At 39.7% G+C, this 20,406-nt stretch overlaps 1 protein-coding gene across 1 annotated transcript in view; it reads right to left on the reverse strand.

Moving 5' to 3' along the window:
* The window catches only part of SECISBP2L (SECIS binding protein 2 like), a 28,062-nt gene extending 13,275 nt beyond the window's left edge, over positions 1-14,787 (reverse strand). The window contains exons 1-9 of the mRNA XM_033070487.2: positions 14,621-14,787; positions 5,269-5,447; positions 4,342-4,666; positions 4,088-4,223; positions 3,473-3,702; positions 3,361-3,385; positions 2,505-2,614; positions 682-813; positions 73-156 (exon numbers count right to left, since the gene is read on the reverse strand). Of these exons, the coding sequence (XP_032926378.1) occupies positions 73-156; positions 682-813; positions 2,505-2,614; positions 3,361-3,385; positions 3,473-3,702; positions 4,088-4,223; positions 4,342-4,666; positions 5,269-5,447; positions 14,621-14,638 (1,239 nt within the window). The 5' untranslated portion in view covers positions 14,639-14,787. The remainder of the gene's footprint in view (positions 1-72; positions 157-681; positions 814-2,504; positions 2,615-3,360; positions 3,386-3,472; positions 3,703-4,087; positions 4,224-4,341; positions 4,667-5,268; positions 5,448-14,620) is intronic.
* Between the last annotated feature and the right edge of the window lie 5,619 nt (positions 14,788-20,406).

Consider the following 20,406-nt stretch of genomic DNA (forward strand, 5'->3'; position numbering starts at 1 on the left):
GATTCATAAAAAAATAACACAAACTGAATAGTCTCAAAAGACAATGTTTCGCAAAATAAAATAATGACTTACTACTTTGGGTGAAATCTTTTGCTGGATGCTACTACTTTTGCTGCTGCCATTGTCACTATTTAGCTCTGGAAATTCATCTTCATCCTAAACAATACAGAAATTAAGAATAAAAGGATGGAACCAAAGTCACCTGAGAAGCATGGACTGAAACTGCTTAAGGTAGAAAAACAAATTTAATCTTCAAGTCCCACATAAACTAGAAGGGTTAAGTGACACTAACAGAAAATAATCAAAAATTAGGAAAGCATTTCTGTATCCAAATTGGGTTTTTTTAAGAAAATATTTTTTACACAAAAAAAAATTCTTATCACAATTAAAGGGGATAAACCAGCAAACACACTAATTTCTATTCACAGGTGAACAGAAAAAGCTGCTTGAAGGCTGCTTATTTAATTTGTCAACCACAGAGCATTCTAAGTTGCTGCACTTTCCCCAGGACCCAAATACAAGTCTCTTTCTGTACACAATGAAAGAATCATCAATAAATTAGTGATCTTGACTGTACACTTCTTGGAGCCAAATGTTTTGTAACTTCCCATTGGGAACATCACTTATTCCATACACAACTGGCATTGCTGCTATGTGGAAAGTGTTTTCACACAACAGTACCTCAAAATACAGAGGTTCAGGACTCTGCTCTGCCCTGCTTGCCTGGCTTGCAGCTAAAGGTTTTTCGTGTCGTTTCTGCAAACTCTGCATTCTTTCTGAAGATGTGCTGTGGTCTCTGCATCTGAAACCAGACTGCAAAAAACAAATGTGATTGGCATTTTGCAATTTCAATTTTTCAAGCTATGCAGTTGCATGCACATAAAGCTTTCTCATGCCTGCTGATTAGCAATTAGGATTGTTTTTAGAGGCTATATTGTGCTTCGGTGTTCTAAGGTTTTTTTGTGGGGGTTTTCTGGTGGATTTTTGGTTGTCTTTTTCTTTAAAGCCTGCACAAAAATTCTACAGACAGCACCAGATTATTATTCCCCTCAAGACAATATATCTTTAAATTTGTAACTTAAATATAAAGGTTTCTTTTGGCCAAACACAAAGAAACTCAGGAGCTGCTGGTGACTAATAGCCATGAATACTGAGGAACTGTCTGTTACCACGATCACTCCAAAGAACTTCCTCTCACTACATAATTATTCTGCATGCAGTTACTGCCTTTTCGACACATTTTTGATAGTAATGTATATGCACATAGCTCTCTAAAGGCCAGAGACAACAGCAGAGTGGTGTAAGCATTATTTTGTTTATTATGTGACAGGTTGGTGGGAACCCACGTGCAAGACCAGTGCGTAAAAAGCAGTGGATGACTTGAATTTCACATTTATACTTACCTATTTGTCAAGAAAATTTTCTACAGACCTAATACCAATTTAGTTTCAACAGAAAATAGTTTCTAGGACAATTCTGTCTTGAGGTACAGTGAGTTTGACTGAGGCAACCTCATTTAAAACTTTTCGTGCCAGCTTTGCTTTTAAATATCTAAAATAACTGCCAGATTTAGAGTCTAAACTGACTGGATGAAAGAAAAGTCTGGTTCTCCCCACTCTCCCAATGCCATAAGCTAACAATAGTGGCTTCTGATTTGACAACAGATTATAAAAAGATTCAGAACTGCTACACTGCCAGATACAAGCATCTACAAGCTTCCTTCTATAATAAACCCACAGCTACCAAACAGGAAGACTCAAGACAATTTAACAATTCCATCTAAAAACCTAAACAGACCAAGCTAGCTCACATATGTTTGCACAAACAGGCATGTTTATACAAAGCTCTCACTCAGAGCTCAGATTTCTTGTCTGCAAAACCTACATTTAAACAAAGGCAAATGTTTCAGCCTTCTTTGCACCCCTCTGGAGCACCCACCCAAATAAAATCTCTCAAAATTAGGAAGACCACCTTCTCCTTTTGCTCCTGTCCCACTTGAAGGAAGTCTCACAGAAAGATACTCAAACTTTAGCATAGAAGAATTTCAAGCCATTAAGGAATAATAAAAATGTTTTAAAAATAGTATGGTATTGTAAACTTTAAAAAAAGTTTTGCAGACAACAGGAGTGAGAACACAGAATTCTAGTTCACCACCACATCAGAATTTTTTTTCTTCTGAAGTGTGAATGGGTCAAAAACACAACTTTTCTACACCCACACTCTGCCTATCGTCATTTCACAGGTTGCTTTATATATGCAAGGTTCTTCCTAGGTAGATACATATAAAGCACAGGCTATAGGCAGAAGAATGTCAAGGACATTAAGCCATATTAGCATACTGCTTAGAAATGTGCAAATGAGCAACTAGACTTTAAGGTTGAGTTTCCATATTGTTTTCATTAAATATTTTTTGTATGTTCATTTTATAATTCCCTCCAAATTCCTTATTTTTCCGTATTATAAAAAGCCCCAAATACTTCAGTTGAGAACCACTGACCACATACCTGTGGATTGTTTCTTTGCTCAGCTTGTCTTCCACCTCTAGAAAAGGTGAGAGTTTTTTCAATCCAAGGTTTTTTTTGAGTTGCTTGGGAATTTACATTAGTCCAACCAGCTGAAAGAGAAGTGTCATCTATGAAAAACTGAATTAATATCCGGAACACATCATAACGATTCATATGCCACTAGAGCCAGGAACACAATTCTGATACAAATAAAGTTCTTGGAGAAAGTCTAATTCTCCTGTGACAACACTTGCTTCCGTAGCTATTCTCAGATGTTGGCAGAGTCACTTTTATGGAGCATTCAAGCTGCCAAGAATTGATCACCACAAAGCAGTAAGAAAGGAAATCTCAGGTTCACATCCACATCAATTTCCATTCAGTCTTAAATAGCAGTCCCTGGCATTAGCTACTACTGCCACACTAATCAAACTGTTTGTTCATGGTATATGTAAAGCTTCTAAAAAGTATCAGTGCTTCCGAAATAGAGAATGAGAACTCACTGGCTCTGTTACTATCCAGGTATGAACTGCAGCTCAAAAGAGTAAGGAAGTCTGAGGACAAACTAAATAGCAGCACAGCTTTGCCTGAATGCTTCCACTGGAGTCTCTAGATTTTTTTTAACCCATTAAAGAAAGGTAGCTGTTAATAAATTATTAGTGATAACTATACACTTGTTCATTCAGCAAGTAACAGGTGTTTCAGTGGAGGTGGTTGGAAATCACAGTAAAGATACATCCTCAGAAGTATCTGATCAGCTAGAGCAGCATGCTGAAGTAGATCAAGAGGTATGTAATGCAAAAATACAAATGCAACCCAGCCAAGTTTTAAACAGCTCACCAGTCAAGGCAATGCTTACTTGCATTTATCGATGGTTCTACAACCTGAAAAGGAAGAAAACCACTTTTTAGTAATTTTCATGAGTCTGTAAGCTACAAATATAGTTAGGTTACTCAGTTATGTTTACATACATTCATTGCACAAGAATCTGCATTTCTTGAAGCCATAGCTGCAGCCTGGTTATTGCCATGCTTAGGACTACAATAGCCACTGTCACTGTCTATGTCTGCCTCGCTGGCGCCCTGTTCACTGGAGGACTCTGCAGCAGGGTGAGAGGTTCTCCTGCGCCTGCCTTTTGACTTCCAAAGCATCGTGGAGGCGCTCTCAGAAAGTGACTTGTTGGCTATATCTGAAGGAAAGTCTTCAAGAAACAATAAAAGTACAATTACTTGCGCAGGAATTGATAAGAGACACAAAAAAGCTACATATCAAAAACAAATTTTAAAAGCCAGTCTTCACATTAAACCAGTATTGAATTTAAATTATGTCTAAGTCCAACTGTTATTGAGAACCAACTCTTCAAGAGTTGGCAAAGTCTCTGCAGGAGCACCATGTCACTGCAACATTATAAGGTGACATACTGAGTAGGTATCTGCAAACATCTGCATCTTTTCTCCATTATTCTTCTGAGTTGCAAAGACATCTCTTAAAAGTTGCATCTAAATCAGGTCCATCCTCTTTTCAAAAAGATGACAACTGACATCTCGTTCTAGTCATTTCATACACCCAGAACTTAAACAAATTACCTGTTTGCTGTGATGCATCAACCAACAAAACAATCTTTGATCTGTTCTCAGGACCTGATGAACTGGTCTCCTTCTGAGTGGCAACATTTTTCACTGGAGGACGTTTATTTTTTATGTGCATCTGTAACTGCTGTTGCTGTTTTCAAACATTGCCACACAAAAAAAAGAAGTTGACAAAAAATGAGATATATGCTTCCTGTGCAAAGACATTTTCTTTATACAGTTCTACTTATCCTATTCAAAAGCTGACTTACTTTTTGAATGACTGGTCCCCTGTTAGTGCTTCTGCTCCGCTGAGTGGACAATGGAAAGACCTGGCCTGACGGGCTGGGACGCTCAGTGCATTCTGCAGTAACTGTACTTACAGCATTTGCTGCTTGAAAGGGTGCAGGATAGGGCGTAGGGAAAGGATGATAGAAACCCATGACCTGAGCACATGGTGCTGGCATCAGCTGATAGTAAGTGTATTCTGTAGAAACAGGTGGCTGTGCAGATATTATAGGATAAGCAAGGTATGGTCCTGCAGGATTTGGGCTGGGTTGCTGCCATCTGATGTCACTGTTATATAATGGAAACTGTCTATTTAAAAAAAAAACAAACAAAAGGAAAGAAAGCTGCTCAGTAAGTCTTCCCCCCTCAAAGAAAATTCAGACCTTTACCACAACCCCTTCAAAAACAACAGTTCTATTATAATAAGTTCCTAAACTCAACATATTTTAACTAGTTATGTGAAGAAAACTGGATACAGCTACACACACTACTGAATCAGCTACATGGCACCATGCTGTGTTTCACCACCTGCCATGATTCACCACGGCAGGACCCAAGCTGGACACCCAAAGCTTTGCTTCATTCAGAGAAGCATCAGAGATTCAGACAAAAGACTCTGACTGCCCTAGAAGATCCAAGAGCACAGCAAGTGACTTCAGGAGGGATTTGTACCAGATCTTCATAGCCAGGAAAAAAAAAGGCAACAAAGAATATGAATAGAGAAAAGCAAAGAGAAGGAAATAGGTAGTAGATTGAGGACAGAGAAACTTTCTCCTCATACATGAAGGGTTAAATATAGTGAACAAAAACACTGAATATACAGCTCACAATCACTGACTCCTCTCAAGCCAAGAGGTTTCAACTCATTTAAAACCAGATCATCTTCCATGAAGAACACAACCACTTATTACCTGTTGGATTGATTTTCCTGTACAAATGGATAGCAAGTGATCAGGTAGCTAGGGATTGGAGTTGGTTCCATGCCATTAATTCCTCCACTGTCATTAGGAAGTGCCATTGGGATCATTAGTGTTTCTGGACCCTTCTTCTGAGGAATAAATGGTTCTACTTCTGCTGACAGCTTGACATTCTTAAGAGAAAAGAAAGAATGTCTTCATTAATTACAATCATAAATTGCTTGGAAAAATACAGATTCATAAAATTGTATTCAAAGTACCATGAACAGCAGGCAAATGGATGACAAGGCTACAAGACTTCTGCAGTAAACCAAGAGAGGTGGAAAACAGTTGGCAAGTGCTTATTGCATCTTTCCAATCAATGCAGGGTGTAATCCAGATCACCAACATTTAGCATTTGTGTTAACCTTTACAAGTGCAATGCAAACACTAATTAATTTAAAAGGGACTGAAGCTCAGATCTTGCAGAGGATATATGAGTTGGAGCACAGAACAAAACCAAATTAGCACTGCATGTGGAGCACAGTTGTGTAGGCTTTCAGAAGTGAAACCAACATATGGAACATGTAGTAATGCCTGGCCTGCTCTACAAAACTGACCATGTTTCTAGGCAATTATAAAAAAGACTTCTCAGCACTAAACCATATTTTAACTGCTAAGAGATGATGCACCACAGAAGAATCCTCCTCACACATTCTATCTGCATAACTTGAGCATACTTTAAAGTGTTAAGATTATGATTAAAGGTTGTCATGAAGAAGACTTAGAAATAAGTTTTAAACTTTCAAAGAAAAGTACCTCCCTCAATCCTGAAGGTATCCTTAGTTTAAGACTTTTTCTCACATTTTCAGTTTTGTACAAGATAGCTGCATCTTACAGTTAAACAACAAAAAATGCTGTATTCATTAAGACAACTGCAGCACCAAAGAACCCTTAAATTCTATATTCCACTATAACTTGCATTCAGATGAAAATAATATTTTTCGGTGCAAAGATTTCAGCTTAATTACATGTGTCTCACATTACTACCTCATGGAGTACCAAATCCTAAGATTCTTTCTAAAGCAGACAAAGACTCCAGACATTTTTTCCTTCCATATGCCTACAAAATAACCTCAAAATAACACATAACCTGTGTAAGTACATGCTCTTATAGTAGAAAAAGAAAATCCTAAAGGTTTGCTAAGGACAGTCTTCTATCCTTGCTACTACCTCCAGAACAGCCATGTGAGCTGAAACAGTTAAACGGGACTCTGGAAGTATCATGGCCAGTAGACCCACACCTACCACACACTTCTCACTCCATGCCTTTGCTCTGTGTCACATCCACAATCCATCCAGAGACAGCCTTGCCACCCAATACCTGAATTACCAAGCCTCCAAAACAAATTCTACTTAAATAAGATCCCACACTGGTTTAGCAGCATGAGAGTGGAATAGGTGAGAAAGGCAAGTCCAAAAAACTTTTGAAAATACAGTTGCCCCAATGAAAAAAAGTCTGTACTTCAAACTGCTAAGACACACTGTTCTTGGCACAAAAGTAACTTTTAATAACTGTTCTGAAAATGCCTATGGCTATAATATGGAGATATATATAGACATAGATAGAATATAACATATGGAAGGATGTCCCATCCCTTGAAGTGTTCAAGGCCAGCTTGGATGGGGCTTTGAGCTACCTCAATGGACGGGGTTTGGAACCAAACGATTTTTAAGATCCATTTCAATGCAGGGCAGACTGATTCTACAAGCACAGACACAGAAATATCACTCCTGCTCTACAACAAGGTGTGCATTACAGCAGAACAATCACCTTCATATCAATTAAATGCATTTCTTTATCATTAGTAGAGAGTGAACATTCCTTTCTTCTACAGTAACTCTTCTAATTGCTGAAGTTCCATTCAGAGGAAAAGCTGTGGGGCAGCTGCTTCAGTAGCACCGAACTTATGCAACACCAATCAAAGCCAGCACTACCCAGAGCTTCCTCTCTGGCCTCGGGCACATCCCTCAGCTGCCTCGTGACTCGCCTACCCCTCTCCAAAGTTCCAAGGCATTCTCCTCAACACAAGAGAAAGACTTCTCATAATTTTGTATAAAGTGTTTATGTACAGTGAACACATAAGTACCAGAAATACCAACACTGAAATCCCTCCCTGAAAGCTGAGAGTTTTTTAATGCTATTTCAAGACTGTGAGACAAAAATATTTGCTTAAGAATATATTTACTTATGGGTTGGCCTACAAAACTAGATCAGAGATAATTCTGAATTGGAGAGACCCACAAGGATCATCAAGACAGCTCTTTAATGAATGGCCAATATGGGGACTGAACCCACAACCTCAGCATCACGAGCACCCTGCTGTAACCCACTGAGCAACCAAAATGTGAAAGGAACACACCAAGGGTGCTTTATCCACAGAACCTACAAAAGTAAAACTAGGATGAGTGCTGCATAAATGTGGTATTCCTAAGGAAACACTGAAAACTATCCAACAACTATTCCTAACCTGCTGGTCACTATCCTACCAAAACATGCCAAGTGAACTTTAGCCAAGATACTAAAAATAAACTCTAGTATTGGCTCAGAAAATACTCAAAACATTCTATTTGTCATTCATGTTGGGACCAGATTTCCAGTTTTAAGGATCTTTCCTAATGGCTGTCTGCTCTTTCCTGTATTTGGGAGATCTACGTGAAAATACAAAAAACCATTCTTTATTTACAAGTCTCTTGCAGAATGGTCTCATGACAATGATTTTTGTGATATTATACTACATCATCACTTATTAGGATATCACATATTAGGGTTATGAGAGAACAGTCTTCCAAATCAGATATTAAAAACAGAGCTATAACTGATCCAAGCAGGAAGTGAGTGATTCCCAGCTGCAAGGTTGCCATAGCAAAATATTTCTTGTCAATTCTCAAAGATAATTCCCTACCTTTACTTTTACATCCAAGGTGGATTGGATAAAATTTGACTTATTTAAATCTGTCCAGCCAAAAAGGGTATGTTGGAGTTTTTGTTTGTTCTAAATTTATTTTAAAACCTCCACAAGACTCAACACTCTTACCATGTAATTTTATGATTTTAGGAAAATAAATCACATTATTCTGCTTGGTTTTATTAGGTTCAAACAATCCAGTGATGCCTAAACTAGAAAGACAGCTTTAATTCTTCCTTTCCTGTTGCTCAGTCTCCTATACAGGTTATGATTACTATTGCTATGACAGAGCAATTGCCTGTTATAATTAATTACCATTTTCTGTACAGCTCAAAACAAGTTTAGCTTACCTGTAATGGTAAAATAAAGATACAGCAGATCTTGTAATCATAAACACATATGAGTGCATTTGAAAGTTAAATCCTTTTTTTGCTTACAGAACTTGGGGAGTGTCTGTTATTTAAAGGATTCAAAACTGAATTTCACATACCTCTTACATGCATTATACCTTAAACACTTCTCTTGCACAGTTTAGTCTGCACTTACAGGTTTGGTTGGTTTATGGAGGTTGGGATTTTTTAATCCTTTCAAGAAACTTGTTTTGGCAAAGGATTTAGGGCAAACTTCTGTTTTCAGATTTTGCATTTTGTTCTGTAATGCACAGACACATATACACACCAACTCATCAAAACAGCAACTGAAAACTTAGAAACCTCACTACAAGGTGTTTCAAGATCATTCTGAAAGCATAAGACATCCAATCCACACATAACTTATACATTTCATTGGACAACAAGGCCCCATTTTCAGTTTGGGGTAGAAAACAGAAAGGCAGTCCAAGTGTATTACCAATTAAACTAAATTAACTTCAACATATTGCCTCCTTAGAGCATTTTACCAGTCTTCCAAAAACACTTCAAGAGTTCTGTGTTACACAGGTTGTGTCTTCAGATGAGGGCAGTAAACTCACCAAACTTAAAGCAAAAAGGGAAACAAGTGTACTAAGTCAAGTCAGACAGCTAACCAAACCAAAACATCAACAGAATTAACTCTCCAGGGTGATTCTCCAGACATCTCAGCACATTTCACTGACGGCCAGTGGTTTCACTGGACAAGTGAGGGAAACAAAAGAGCAACACTAAGTAATTGGTCCAAAGTCATGTTAGCAGATCTTTTCAGGGCTATAGATGTCCCAGCTAGGAGGAAACGTTGGTGAAGATAGACAGCAAAGTAGCTCCTCTTTTTGATAAACAGCCTTCTTCCTTCGTAGTGCAAGGAGAAAAATTGAAACAAGAAAACAAAAGAACCATCAATCAATTTAGTATCAAGTAAAGGTGCTGCTGATTTCTCATTTTACTGGATAAGCAGAAGGTATCTCCTACTGAAACTTATTTCTTCCAACAGGAAAGGCTCCTTTGGCGTGCTACGGAAACAACAATGCCAAAGAAGCAGTTTGGTGGTGGGTTTGGTTTTTTAAATGCTGACATGCTTAAGACTCAGTGGAAAATGCAACCAATAACAAATGAAGTAAACTCCAGAACACAACACAAGCTCCTTTTTGTTTCAGAAGCAAACGAGAAAATGGATAAAACAATGTGCATGCAAATATATGTGAACACAATTCCTCAGAGATTTCACCCACACAGTACCAATGGAGTGCCAAGTGCACACGAACAGCACAAACAGGAGTGATCATGCCACTGCTCTGTAACTGCAGACAAGAAAGATTTGTCAAACACTAAAAGATTGGGAGAAGGCTGCTACACTTTCCCTAATCCTTACAACAGAGCACTTTTGATACAAGTTTATGCTTTAATTGCTCTCACAGTATTGAGATTTATTTTAGCCTGCATCCTCTAAAGCAAATTAGCGCTTCGCCACTGCCATCAATAAATGCAGGGTCAGACTTTAATACAAAATAATACGTGGCTTGATCACGCCATCTAAAACAAACACTGAAAATACTGCAAGAATGAACTCATTTTTGACTGCAAACTTTTTCATGTTTGTTCAACCTTTCATATCACAAAGCCAAACAAAGCTTTATTGAAATCAACCTCTGATAACCAAACTCCATTCTAAATATAAATTTAAATCATGCTGAAACATCAGATTTTCAATCAGCTGCCTATTAATGGAAACACACCCCTTCAAAAGAAACCAAGATTTAGACAGAAGCCTCTTTTGTAGATACCCCTAGTTTCAATTTACAAAACGTTTTGCAGCAGCTCATTACATATTTCAGTCCAACAATTACAAGTCTTTCAAGACAGCATATATACTGAAGAGCTCCTTTGTTTCCTGTATAAAAGCTACTGTAGTCATCAACAGCTGCAAAGACAGAAGATGGCACAAGCAGGAACAGACTGGTAAACTTTGTCCTATAGTTATAGCACTGTACATTTAATCTTAGAAAAGTTTTTGTTCATTGTAGCCTAATGTCATTCAGCATTTTCCATTAAATAGGATCTCTGTCATCCTGCTCTCAGAGGAGAACGCTTCGATATCAATCTCACCATTTACAGGGTGAGAAAATAGACACAGATGCCACATCTCAGAGGGTTATAATGAAATCAGCTGTTTTACTGTCTCAAAGTCTGGAAACAAGAAGTCTCATCCCAAAGTAAAATAAAAACATAGCTCAAATTTTTGTTGTTTTTTTTATTTAAGAAAAACAATCCTGTTTCTGAATTCTGGATTTCATCATTTAAACGCCATGTTAGTAGTAAGGCAAGTCACAGTTCATCTATTTTAAGATAAACTTTACAAATATGGAAGTCATTGTTTCTATAATTAGTTGCTTCTAAGTGGCAGATACCTCGGGAATGGTAAATATGCAGTCCAACTGGAAACACCAGCAGCAGGCCTGGCCTTCATTTAACGAAGCACAAAATTTAATCTTCCCTATTTACATTGAACATAGTCATTTCAACACAGCACTTAAAGTAAATACACTATGAAGTGAGTCTTTCCCTTTTCCCTCAGCTCATAAAAAGGGAACCGTGCATAATTCTCTTCCCTTTCACAGGAGTAAGTATAATGATCAGAACATAAAGTTAAATATTTAACATTTTTACCTATATATAGAAAACAAGTAAGTAGCACAACATGACAAGCTGGCATGTTTAAACTCAAAGCCAGAGTATTCTAAAAAAAAAGAGGAGGGGAACTAAAGTTTAATACTTACACAAAGCTTGTCCAAGACAAAAAAAAGCAACCAAAATGATCCTTTTCACTTACCTACTTTACAGCACTTAACAGTACAAACTTCTAAACCTATGCTATCTAATGAAGTAGTAATATTTGAGTGCTTTGTGTGTACTAAAAGTATATCCTTTTACGTGTACTAAAAGGATTAATCCAAACTATTTATGTAAATCAGTTTTCTGATCTCCACAAACTAGTCAATGATAAATAATTTGTGCTCAAACAGTGAAGATATTCATGGAATCACATCAATAACATTTAAATTCACCAGAGTGAATTCTAAAATGAGACAATACTAAACTCACAAAATCCAGAACTGTTCCACACTTTCAAAAGACAGCAATGTGCAAACAATACAGGAAATCAGACATCTTCCAGTTTGCCTCAGCTGAAAAATCTGCCATGGGTAAGAAACACTAAAGGAAACTGGACAGGATAGAAGAGCACAAAACATTGATCTAGATCTACTTCTATGGCAACCATATTATCAAGCCACCTGTTGAGTGGTCAAGAATAGCAGAGGCAGGCAGAACAGGCTGTCTTTAAGCAATACTAAAACAAAACACAGGTCACTGATTTTGCAACTTCACCTGATTTCTCAACTGTACTAAAGGAACCAACTGTCTTAATCATAGGGCAAGACAAAAGAATAAGACTGAGAAAAATCAAAGCACAGCAGTACCTTTGAAAGGGGAAGTTGTTTATCTTTAGTTTTCTATCATATTCTGCTTAAACAGAAAGAGCATCATCTGCTGAGTGCTCTCTCTTGTAGGAAAATAACCTACACTTAATTACTGAAGCCCATACACTTTATAATGGGAACAATTTTGTTCTGGTGTTGGCAGAAGTAAACTTACACACCCATTACAAAAATGACAACTACTCCTATCGTAAAATAACTGGTTTTATGCAGTTTTATTCTGATTTCATCTATATCAAATGCCAAAATATCACTGAGCATAGTATAACAAGTCATACCAGAATTTGGGTAACAGAAACCTTAAAGGCAATACAAAAGAAACATATTTATCAATTAGGTGTCCAAATGATCTTGTGACAAAAAAACCTCATACTGACTCACTAAGCCAATACCACAAAACTGTTTACCCATCAAAAGCATTTGTGATCTTCCTTTAATCTTGAAATACCATGCTAACACAGTACAATAGTCCTAGCTGCTCATACTCAATTCCACTGTAGTTACTTCTTTAAACACAGAGTTACTATACTTTGCCTGAGAGAGCATTCAGAGGGAAAGGAAAGAGAGAATGAGTACTGCTAACACACATTTGGAGGCTTTGACATTCATTTATCAGATGTCATGCAATACAGGCACAGAAAGGAGTCCAAATACAGAAAAAATGAAATGGCTCCCAAAACTGATGCAACCTTACCAAACACTTGCACTGGTAACAGTGATTACATTCAATTCTTACAGCACAAAAGGGTCAAACCCAAAGCATCCAGCAGTCTCCTAATCAAGATACTACTGTATAATGAGCAGACAAAAGCGACAAGACTGTTGAATCATTTTAGAAACTCATCAGGTATTAATTATTTGTCTGCCTAGAAGCCTTACTAGGGGATAAGGAACCAACAGGACCAGATATGCTGCAAACATAATAAACAAGATGACTCCTGCTTCAGAGCTTAACTACACCTCCAAGTTGAAATACTGTACTTAGTTAAGACAATCACTCAGAGTCAACACTTTATACTGTAAATAACATAACAACTCTGTTTTCATGAACTATTTTGACAGATGAAAAGAGAATGGTTTGATTAGGACATGTGTGTGAACCTCCAGTACTGAAGAGCTCAAGCAACAAGGAATAAATATTTCACAAGTGTACTGCAGTACTAATTACAGATGAAACAAAGGGAAAAAAACCACCCCACCAACACCAAAACCCAAGATTTTAAAGCAGAAAGCACTACAGATTAGACTAACATAAATTTCACAGAATAAGATCAGGTTTTCTACAGAAAGGCAAATAAAAAGCACTTAAAAAAATTAAAATCATTATCACACCAGAAAGCCAAAGTGGGAGGAGCCACACTGTAATAAGACAGACACACTGTTCACAAACTTCTTTAGATATATGTACAGAATGAAAAGCAGTGTATCTTTAGAGAGTGCATTGTTAGTCATTATCTACTTTGCTGCAGGAGCCTGAGTTATTTTATTCCTTAACCCTACTATTAGAACCCCTGGAGACGCCAAAGCTGAAAACTAGGAAACAAAGAGCTGTAAATCACCAATTTTCAACACATTCTGCTAAAACACAAGCTTAAAAGTAGTATCGGGCTCTAACAGATGACATCATTCATTTCAGATACATCTTTCAGAACTACCTCCTGATGATGAAATGTTTTATTGCAAATCTGTAACAAATTATACAAATTCTTAAGTCCCTGCTTCTGTTTCTTTGTACCTACACTTCAAAAGCTCTTAAGAATATTGCGAACTGATTACCTCACAAAGCCAAGTTTAATACGGAAGAAAAAAAATGTAGCGACCTGTAGAATTAGTGAGCTACACCCACTCAGCTATGAGGAGACCATCAGCTGTGTCCTATCACTGAAGACTCCAACCCGTGACATTTACAGGATTTCAACAAGAGTGACACCTCAATTGTGTTGCTAAGTTCTCAAAGAAACCTGTTCCTTTCTCAAGAAATCAAGTCTCTACTAATTACCAGGCAGGCTTAAACTAAATATCACTAACTGCAATACTTCCCTGAGCTTGAAACAAAGCCTGAAGGAACAGGGGGGAGAAGAACAGAACCGAGTTCTGAATTCCCTTGGAATTCCCAGGGGAGCCGCTCCCGGGTTCCCGGCTCCCCCGGACAGCCGGGCCGGGCGCGGCCTGACGCCTCCCGCCCGGGGAGGGGCGGGCGCCGGCGGACACGCACCGAGCTCCCGCTTCCAGCCCGAGAACGGCCCGGCTGCACCTCCCGAGGGCCGCTCTCGGCCGGGCCCGGGCGGCCGCCCCTCACGGCCGGTCCCGGCGCCCCCCGCCCCGCAGGCCGCGAGCCGCGCCCCGCCCCGCCCTGCCGTGCGCTGCCGCCGCTCGGCCGCTGCCGCCGGCCCTGCCGGGCTGACACAGCCGGGCCCGCTCCGCTCCGCTCCCCGCCCTCACCGCCGCGCCGCCGCCCCTCCCGCCGCGGCGGCTCGCGGTCCTTTCGCACCTTGTCCGCTTTGTCCATGGCTCCAGCTGCGCCGGGCGGCGGCTCTAATGAGGGCGGCGGAGGGCCCAGGCCGCCTCCCCCATGGCGCTGCTTCCCCCGCCGCGCTCCGCACACGCCCGGAGCGGCGCCGGCCCCGCTCGCGGTTATCACGGGAACCGGGACCGGCTACGCCACGGCCGGGGCGGGACGGGACGGGCGGCGGGGAGGGACCAGCTGAGACGGAAGCCGGGCGGGCTCAGGCTGGGAACGCCTTCGCTCACCACCCCACGGCGGGCGTTCCCCTCCCGCGTCCCGGCCCCCCGAAAACAAGCGGGGCCGTGACACCAGCGCCGCGGAAACCCGCGGGAAGAATCGCGGCGAGCGTTGCTCGCCCCGCCCGGGGCCGTTCCGCCTGCGGCGAGCGAGGGCGGCAGGTGCGCTGCGGGCCCGTCTGCTCGCGGCCGGCGCCGGGGGAGGCTCAGGCCGACGGTGTCCTTGAAATTATCTGGAACACCGAGTGAAAAAAAAAAATAACCACGCTGCGATTTATTTAGAGGCAGAAATCTAAAAATGTCGCACCAGCGTCTGGAGTGCAGGGCTGGGCTGTGGAGCGGGTTCCGTGTGTGCAGGGACTGGGGCGGTTCTGAGAGGAGAGGTTTGGCACAGCTCGTGTGACGTTCCTTTATTTTGCTGTCTTGCTTTTAACGTGGTTAATTATGAGTAACGCCAGCGAAATCCGTGAGACCGCGTTCACCTCGAGCCTGGAGAATGGGAAACGCATGTAGGAACTGGTGCTGCTTAACAACACATGATCCCTACGTGTGTTCTGCAGGGGATGTCCCGCATTTCATTACGCTAATAGGTCTGCTGCCTTGGGTTCAATGGAAATGAAGCATGATTTATTTACGACTTGAATGATTCATGGCAAGGAAAAAAAAAAAAAAAAAAGAAAAGCAGAACTAGACTAAGTACCTTTGTGGAAGGAATACACAAAGGATATCCCAGATCAGCACTTCTAGGCGAAGTACATTATAAATGTATTACATGTTAATACACGAGTCAGGTTCCTGCTTGATAGAGGTTCTTTTAAGGAATAAATGGCTTGCTTTTTAAAGAAACAAGTAAGAAAGTCTGAATCTGAATTTGACAGCAGTAAAAGCTATCAAGAATGTCTTGCTATAGCTTCCTAGATTGACCCTTTATTTTATGATTTAATCTTTCCAGATTAATGTTCATGATACCATGTAACAATTTTTCCTATGCTATAAAAATTTTATTTCTTGGATAAACCCACATAATCTCTTTGTACTTTCTTAGGAGTTCCTCTTTGCCATTAAAACTTTGTATGTAACATATGGGATTATGAAGAGGGCTACTGCATTGCACAGCAAGATCTCATCTTGCAAACAGATGACACGAATAGGGAATTGTGCAGACTGTCACTGCCTTCTGTGCTATTCCATCCACATCAGAAGGATCACCATCTAAGTGTAACTTTTGCCTAAATGTCTGCAACATTACGTATGTTGATTTAAGTTTTCATGAGGTCACATCACAGTACACAAAATCATAGGGCCCACTGAGCATATGGGAAAGGGAGTGGGCCAGGTTGTAATCCCAATTAAATTGAACTTTCAGGTTTCTGCTAACTTCAGTGAGAACAGTGTTATACTGCCAGTGAAGAGAACAGGAGAGCTTCTGCAGCATCCTAACTGGTGCAGAAACCTCATCTGAGCTGGAGAAGCTGCAGCAGTTGTATGCTTTATATGTACTTCTATATCCCAGCACTTTTCTTGACAAGATGAAATGGTCAGCAGAACTCACATAAGTGTTTATAATACTGGGAAGCCATTTCAAGGTGGTAAGACAGACTAATTTGAGGTTATGAGGTTGTTCCCAGGGGCTTTTACACAATGAGATTTGTTATTTCAACACAAGTCATGAAAGTAAAACTGGGTATTAAGCTGGTTGTACACAGAGCTTTCAGCTGATGCAATGGAACAGCATTTCATCAGTAACTGATGAACTTAAATATGAGATGGAAATCTACAAATAATTATGAAACATAAGCTACCTAAACTTCATCTCACTTAAAACAACAAATCTCTACTGAGAAAAATGCATTTAATTCCCAGTAGTGGAATGTGTTTTGCTTATTTGTATGAAATTAGGTTGATTTATTTCAAACTTAATCACTTTTCATCTCCAAGTAATGTGGGAGAACTTGCCTGACTGGACAGAAAACAGTGAAAAAATCCCACTGAAACAACTAAAACAATCGTCTTCTTGTGTTTCAGTGTGGAATGCAGCTTAATTTGTTCAAATTGATGCTGACCATGGAATATATATTATGACATTTGCTTAAGATAGTTGCTGTATTTTTAAAAAATAATGAGGCATTATGGCAAGGCTGTCCGTTATGAAATTCTTCTTTTGTTCCCAAGATACATACCAACAGAAAGGTCACACTTGAAAGGGCTGTTATGCACACTCAAATAACAGCAACGTCTAAGATCTAAATTGGGCAGTGATTAAATAGACATAAGATCTACATAAATCTATACAATATATGCATAATACAAAAAGTCACGTTGGGTGACCTGAGTGGCCACTCAGGTGAAAAAAACTCAAGTCTCCCATAAAATTTAACTGTGTTATCACCAAAAAGAAAAACAAACCAAAGAACTCAGAACCAGTTATGTTAGATCCTCTATCCCCAGCTATCACAAATATGCCAGGGTATCTGGTTACAACATCATCTTGATGGAGTGTTGTGTAAGAGCACTCAACAATGTCAAAGTTCTTAAGGAAGCCATCAAAAAATTCTAAAAACCCTGCTGAATTTTAAAACACTTGGTAGCTGCATATGGTTGAATTTGAACACCCTTGGTAGCTGATTTTGAACATTCAATTGTAAGGATCCAGTTCTCAAATCTGGCAGTTTGTAAACAATTATTGCTACTTCTTTGCTGCAACTGGGAGTAAGTGAATAGTTCACAAGCAAAAATGGTGGAACTCAGCAGGTGCTGACTGCAATTTTCCTACTAAGTTTTTTACTTTATTGCTGCATCCACTGGGTAGTGGAGGTATCCTTCCTGAACACAATGGAGGAAACAGATCAAGTGAAGAAGAAAACCTAGGTTGACATGAAAATAAAAAATGGGAGATTCAACCAAAAGATCTCAGCAATATGGAAAGGCACTTGGCAATGACTATTCAGAACTCAAATCACAGCATTACAAGCAAATCTAACAGCCCAGGGGTGGCTACTCACACCCTTATTACTTATATGGGCTCTAGTGGGTACAAAGTCCTGTGAAACACAGGGATGTGATTACACATGTCTCACTGAAGTCAAGGCAGCTTCTCATATGGAAAGCTTGAACATATGTATAGGCCTAATGGCACTGGCATGGAAGCATGAAATAAAGGTTGCTCAGTAACACCCTCTGCCTGACAGGCTCACACTGAGCACGGCAGCAGCACTAGTGGGGCTGGAGGTTGCCATGCTGAGCAAGTGGAAAATACAGCAGGAAGGAAGCAGACTCCAAAATGACAGTTTTACTGGCCTGGGACTAAAATCTTCAGCATAATTACTGAAAAAGCCAAGTACAGAAAGTGAAGTGAATCTTGGCAAATCAAACCCTATCTGGTGATGTGACATGTGGTGTCCTGCACAGGCAGCAGGGAACAGAACTGGAACCAGAGGGGGAAGGTGAGCTGGGCAGTTCTCCAGGAAGCTGAGAATCACGATTCCAACAGCCATTACTACATGGCAGCAGCCAGAGTGAGCCCAGCACTCCCACCAAGAGCAGCTGCAGAGAGGCAGCAGAGCCAGGCAGGACAGAGCTGCCATGCAGCTCCTCCTAACACGGCCAGGAAGGGATGAGCCTTTACTCTTGCTGTAATGCTTACACATATTACATCTAAAACTTAGCACTACATATGCAAATCTATCACAGATAGTCTGCAATCTACCTTACAACACAGTTAGAGGCATTTAAGATGGTGATAATCCTTTCTTAATATGGTAATTAACACTTAAATAGTTGACTAGCTTGTAATGTAGTTTACCTAGTTCACTAACCTAGTTCTAAAATACACTTTTAACACTTTGAAAATAGTAAGGTAACTGCTACACTTTTATATTTAAAATCCACATTACCACCTACATATGGAAATTTAGTTCTGTATCTAGGCTGTGTTTTTGAGAAAGCAAGGGCTACTGTACCAAGTGATGTCATTTTACTCTTGTCCATACATACACAGTTCCTAGTCAAATTAATTCACTACCTTGCAAAGAAAATATGAAAATACAATCTTTGATTACAGACATGTTTTACAGCTGACAACTCCTGAGTAGTTACAAAATTAAGAGTTTATTTACAGACTAAAATTCAAATAATTTCATATTATTCTGCTGGGTGCATTTCAGCTGCCTGGCCATTTTTCTGGGGTTTGTTGTTCAATGTGTTTTCAGGCCTATTTAAAAGGAAAATGAAATTAACTTGGTTTAATATCCAATCCATTAGAAATGCACAAAGAATACATTCCTTCAAAGTATATTTGATTAAAAATAACAGTAAAAATCTAAAATGCAGACATAGCACCCACATCCTCCTAGATTTGCCTGCTGTTCAGTTTTAATGCATAAGCTGCCAGCAACTCATAAGAAGGGTTTATATATACATAGCTTAATCACTGTTGTAATCTTACACAAGATTAAGATTGTGTAAGATTACAACAGCCATAAAAATGTTCTTTTGGAAACAGTGTTATGGTAACTTGCTAAAATGCCAGTTTGTCTTGTACCATCAGGAACAAAAGGTGTATAAAAACACCCAAGAAGTTGTGACAAGTGTGGGTCTGACAATAAATAACAATTGCAGAAATTTAATGATTGGACCTGAGACTGAGAATGCAGTGAGGCTGCTTACCATGTCTCAACCTGCAGTGCAATGGTGTTTCTTGAAAAAAATAAATCATTCACCCTCTTCAAGTGCTTGTTCACTTTTCCTGAGGAGACAGAAACGACATCAGAACCAGATCTACCAGGGACTACAGGTGGGCTATAAAACTATTGGCGATTTCTGCTGCAGTTGTATGACAACAGAGCACCTCAGTATTTCCCCACAGAAAATAATCTTCCAGGCTAAGAATTGTGAGAACTCAGAAAAGGGGTAGAATCTCTTAGGGACTATATAAATCTTCCTTATGTGCCTAGAGTGCTGCTAAAGCACTGTACACAAGAGAGCTGAAGTATGCCAAAACACACAACCATTTTTTAGAGGTAGACTGACCCTTTTTCTGTCTAAAAACATTGCTTGTCCTCACTGTTCAGACTGACAGTCCTTCACTAGTTGGACTAGTCCTAAAACAAGTAGTCATTCAGAACAAAAAGATACAAACAAGAGAACTAGATGGACGTGACAAGATTTACTGCAGTATTGCCATTTCTTTCTTGGAAAAAATCCAAAAATGCCAAAATGCCTCCCCAGCAGACACAGCTGGAATGGAAAGGTTACATCAGGTATAACAGACAGTCAAAAAGACTTTTATTTTCCCCCTCCTTTAGCAGAACAAGGGAAATGGCAGAAAAAGGAAATCTACTCAAATAAAGAGCTGTCACTGTCCCCTGTCTCCATGGAAAGGAGAACCTGCAAATAACTGTGACAATCCCTTGTCCCCATGGGAGGAAGAAACTTGCAAGATCAATCCAAAATAAAGTCTCTGGGTCTGCAGGTAAGGGTCCCAATGACTGTGCACTATTGTTAAGTTCAACTTCACATCACCAGGTATTACTGGAA

This window comes from Catharus ustulatus, chromosome 12, assembly GCF_009819885.2.
Source record: "Catharus ustulatus isolate bCatUst1 chromosome 12, bCatUst1.pri.v2, whole genome shotgun sequence".
NCBI lineage: Eukaryota > Metazoa > Chordata > Aves > Passeriformes > Turdidae > Catharus > Catharus ustulatus.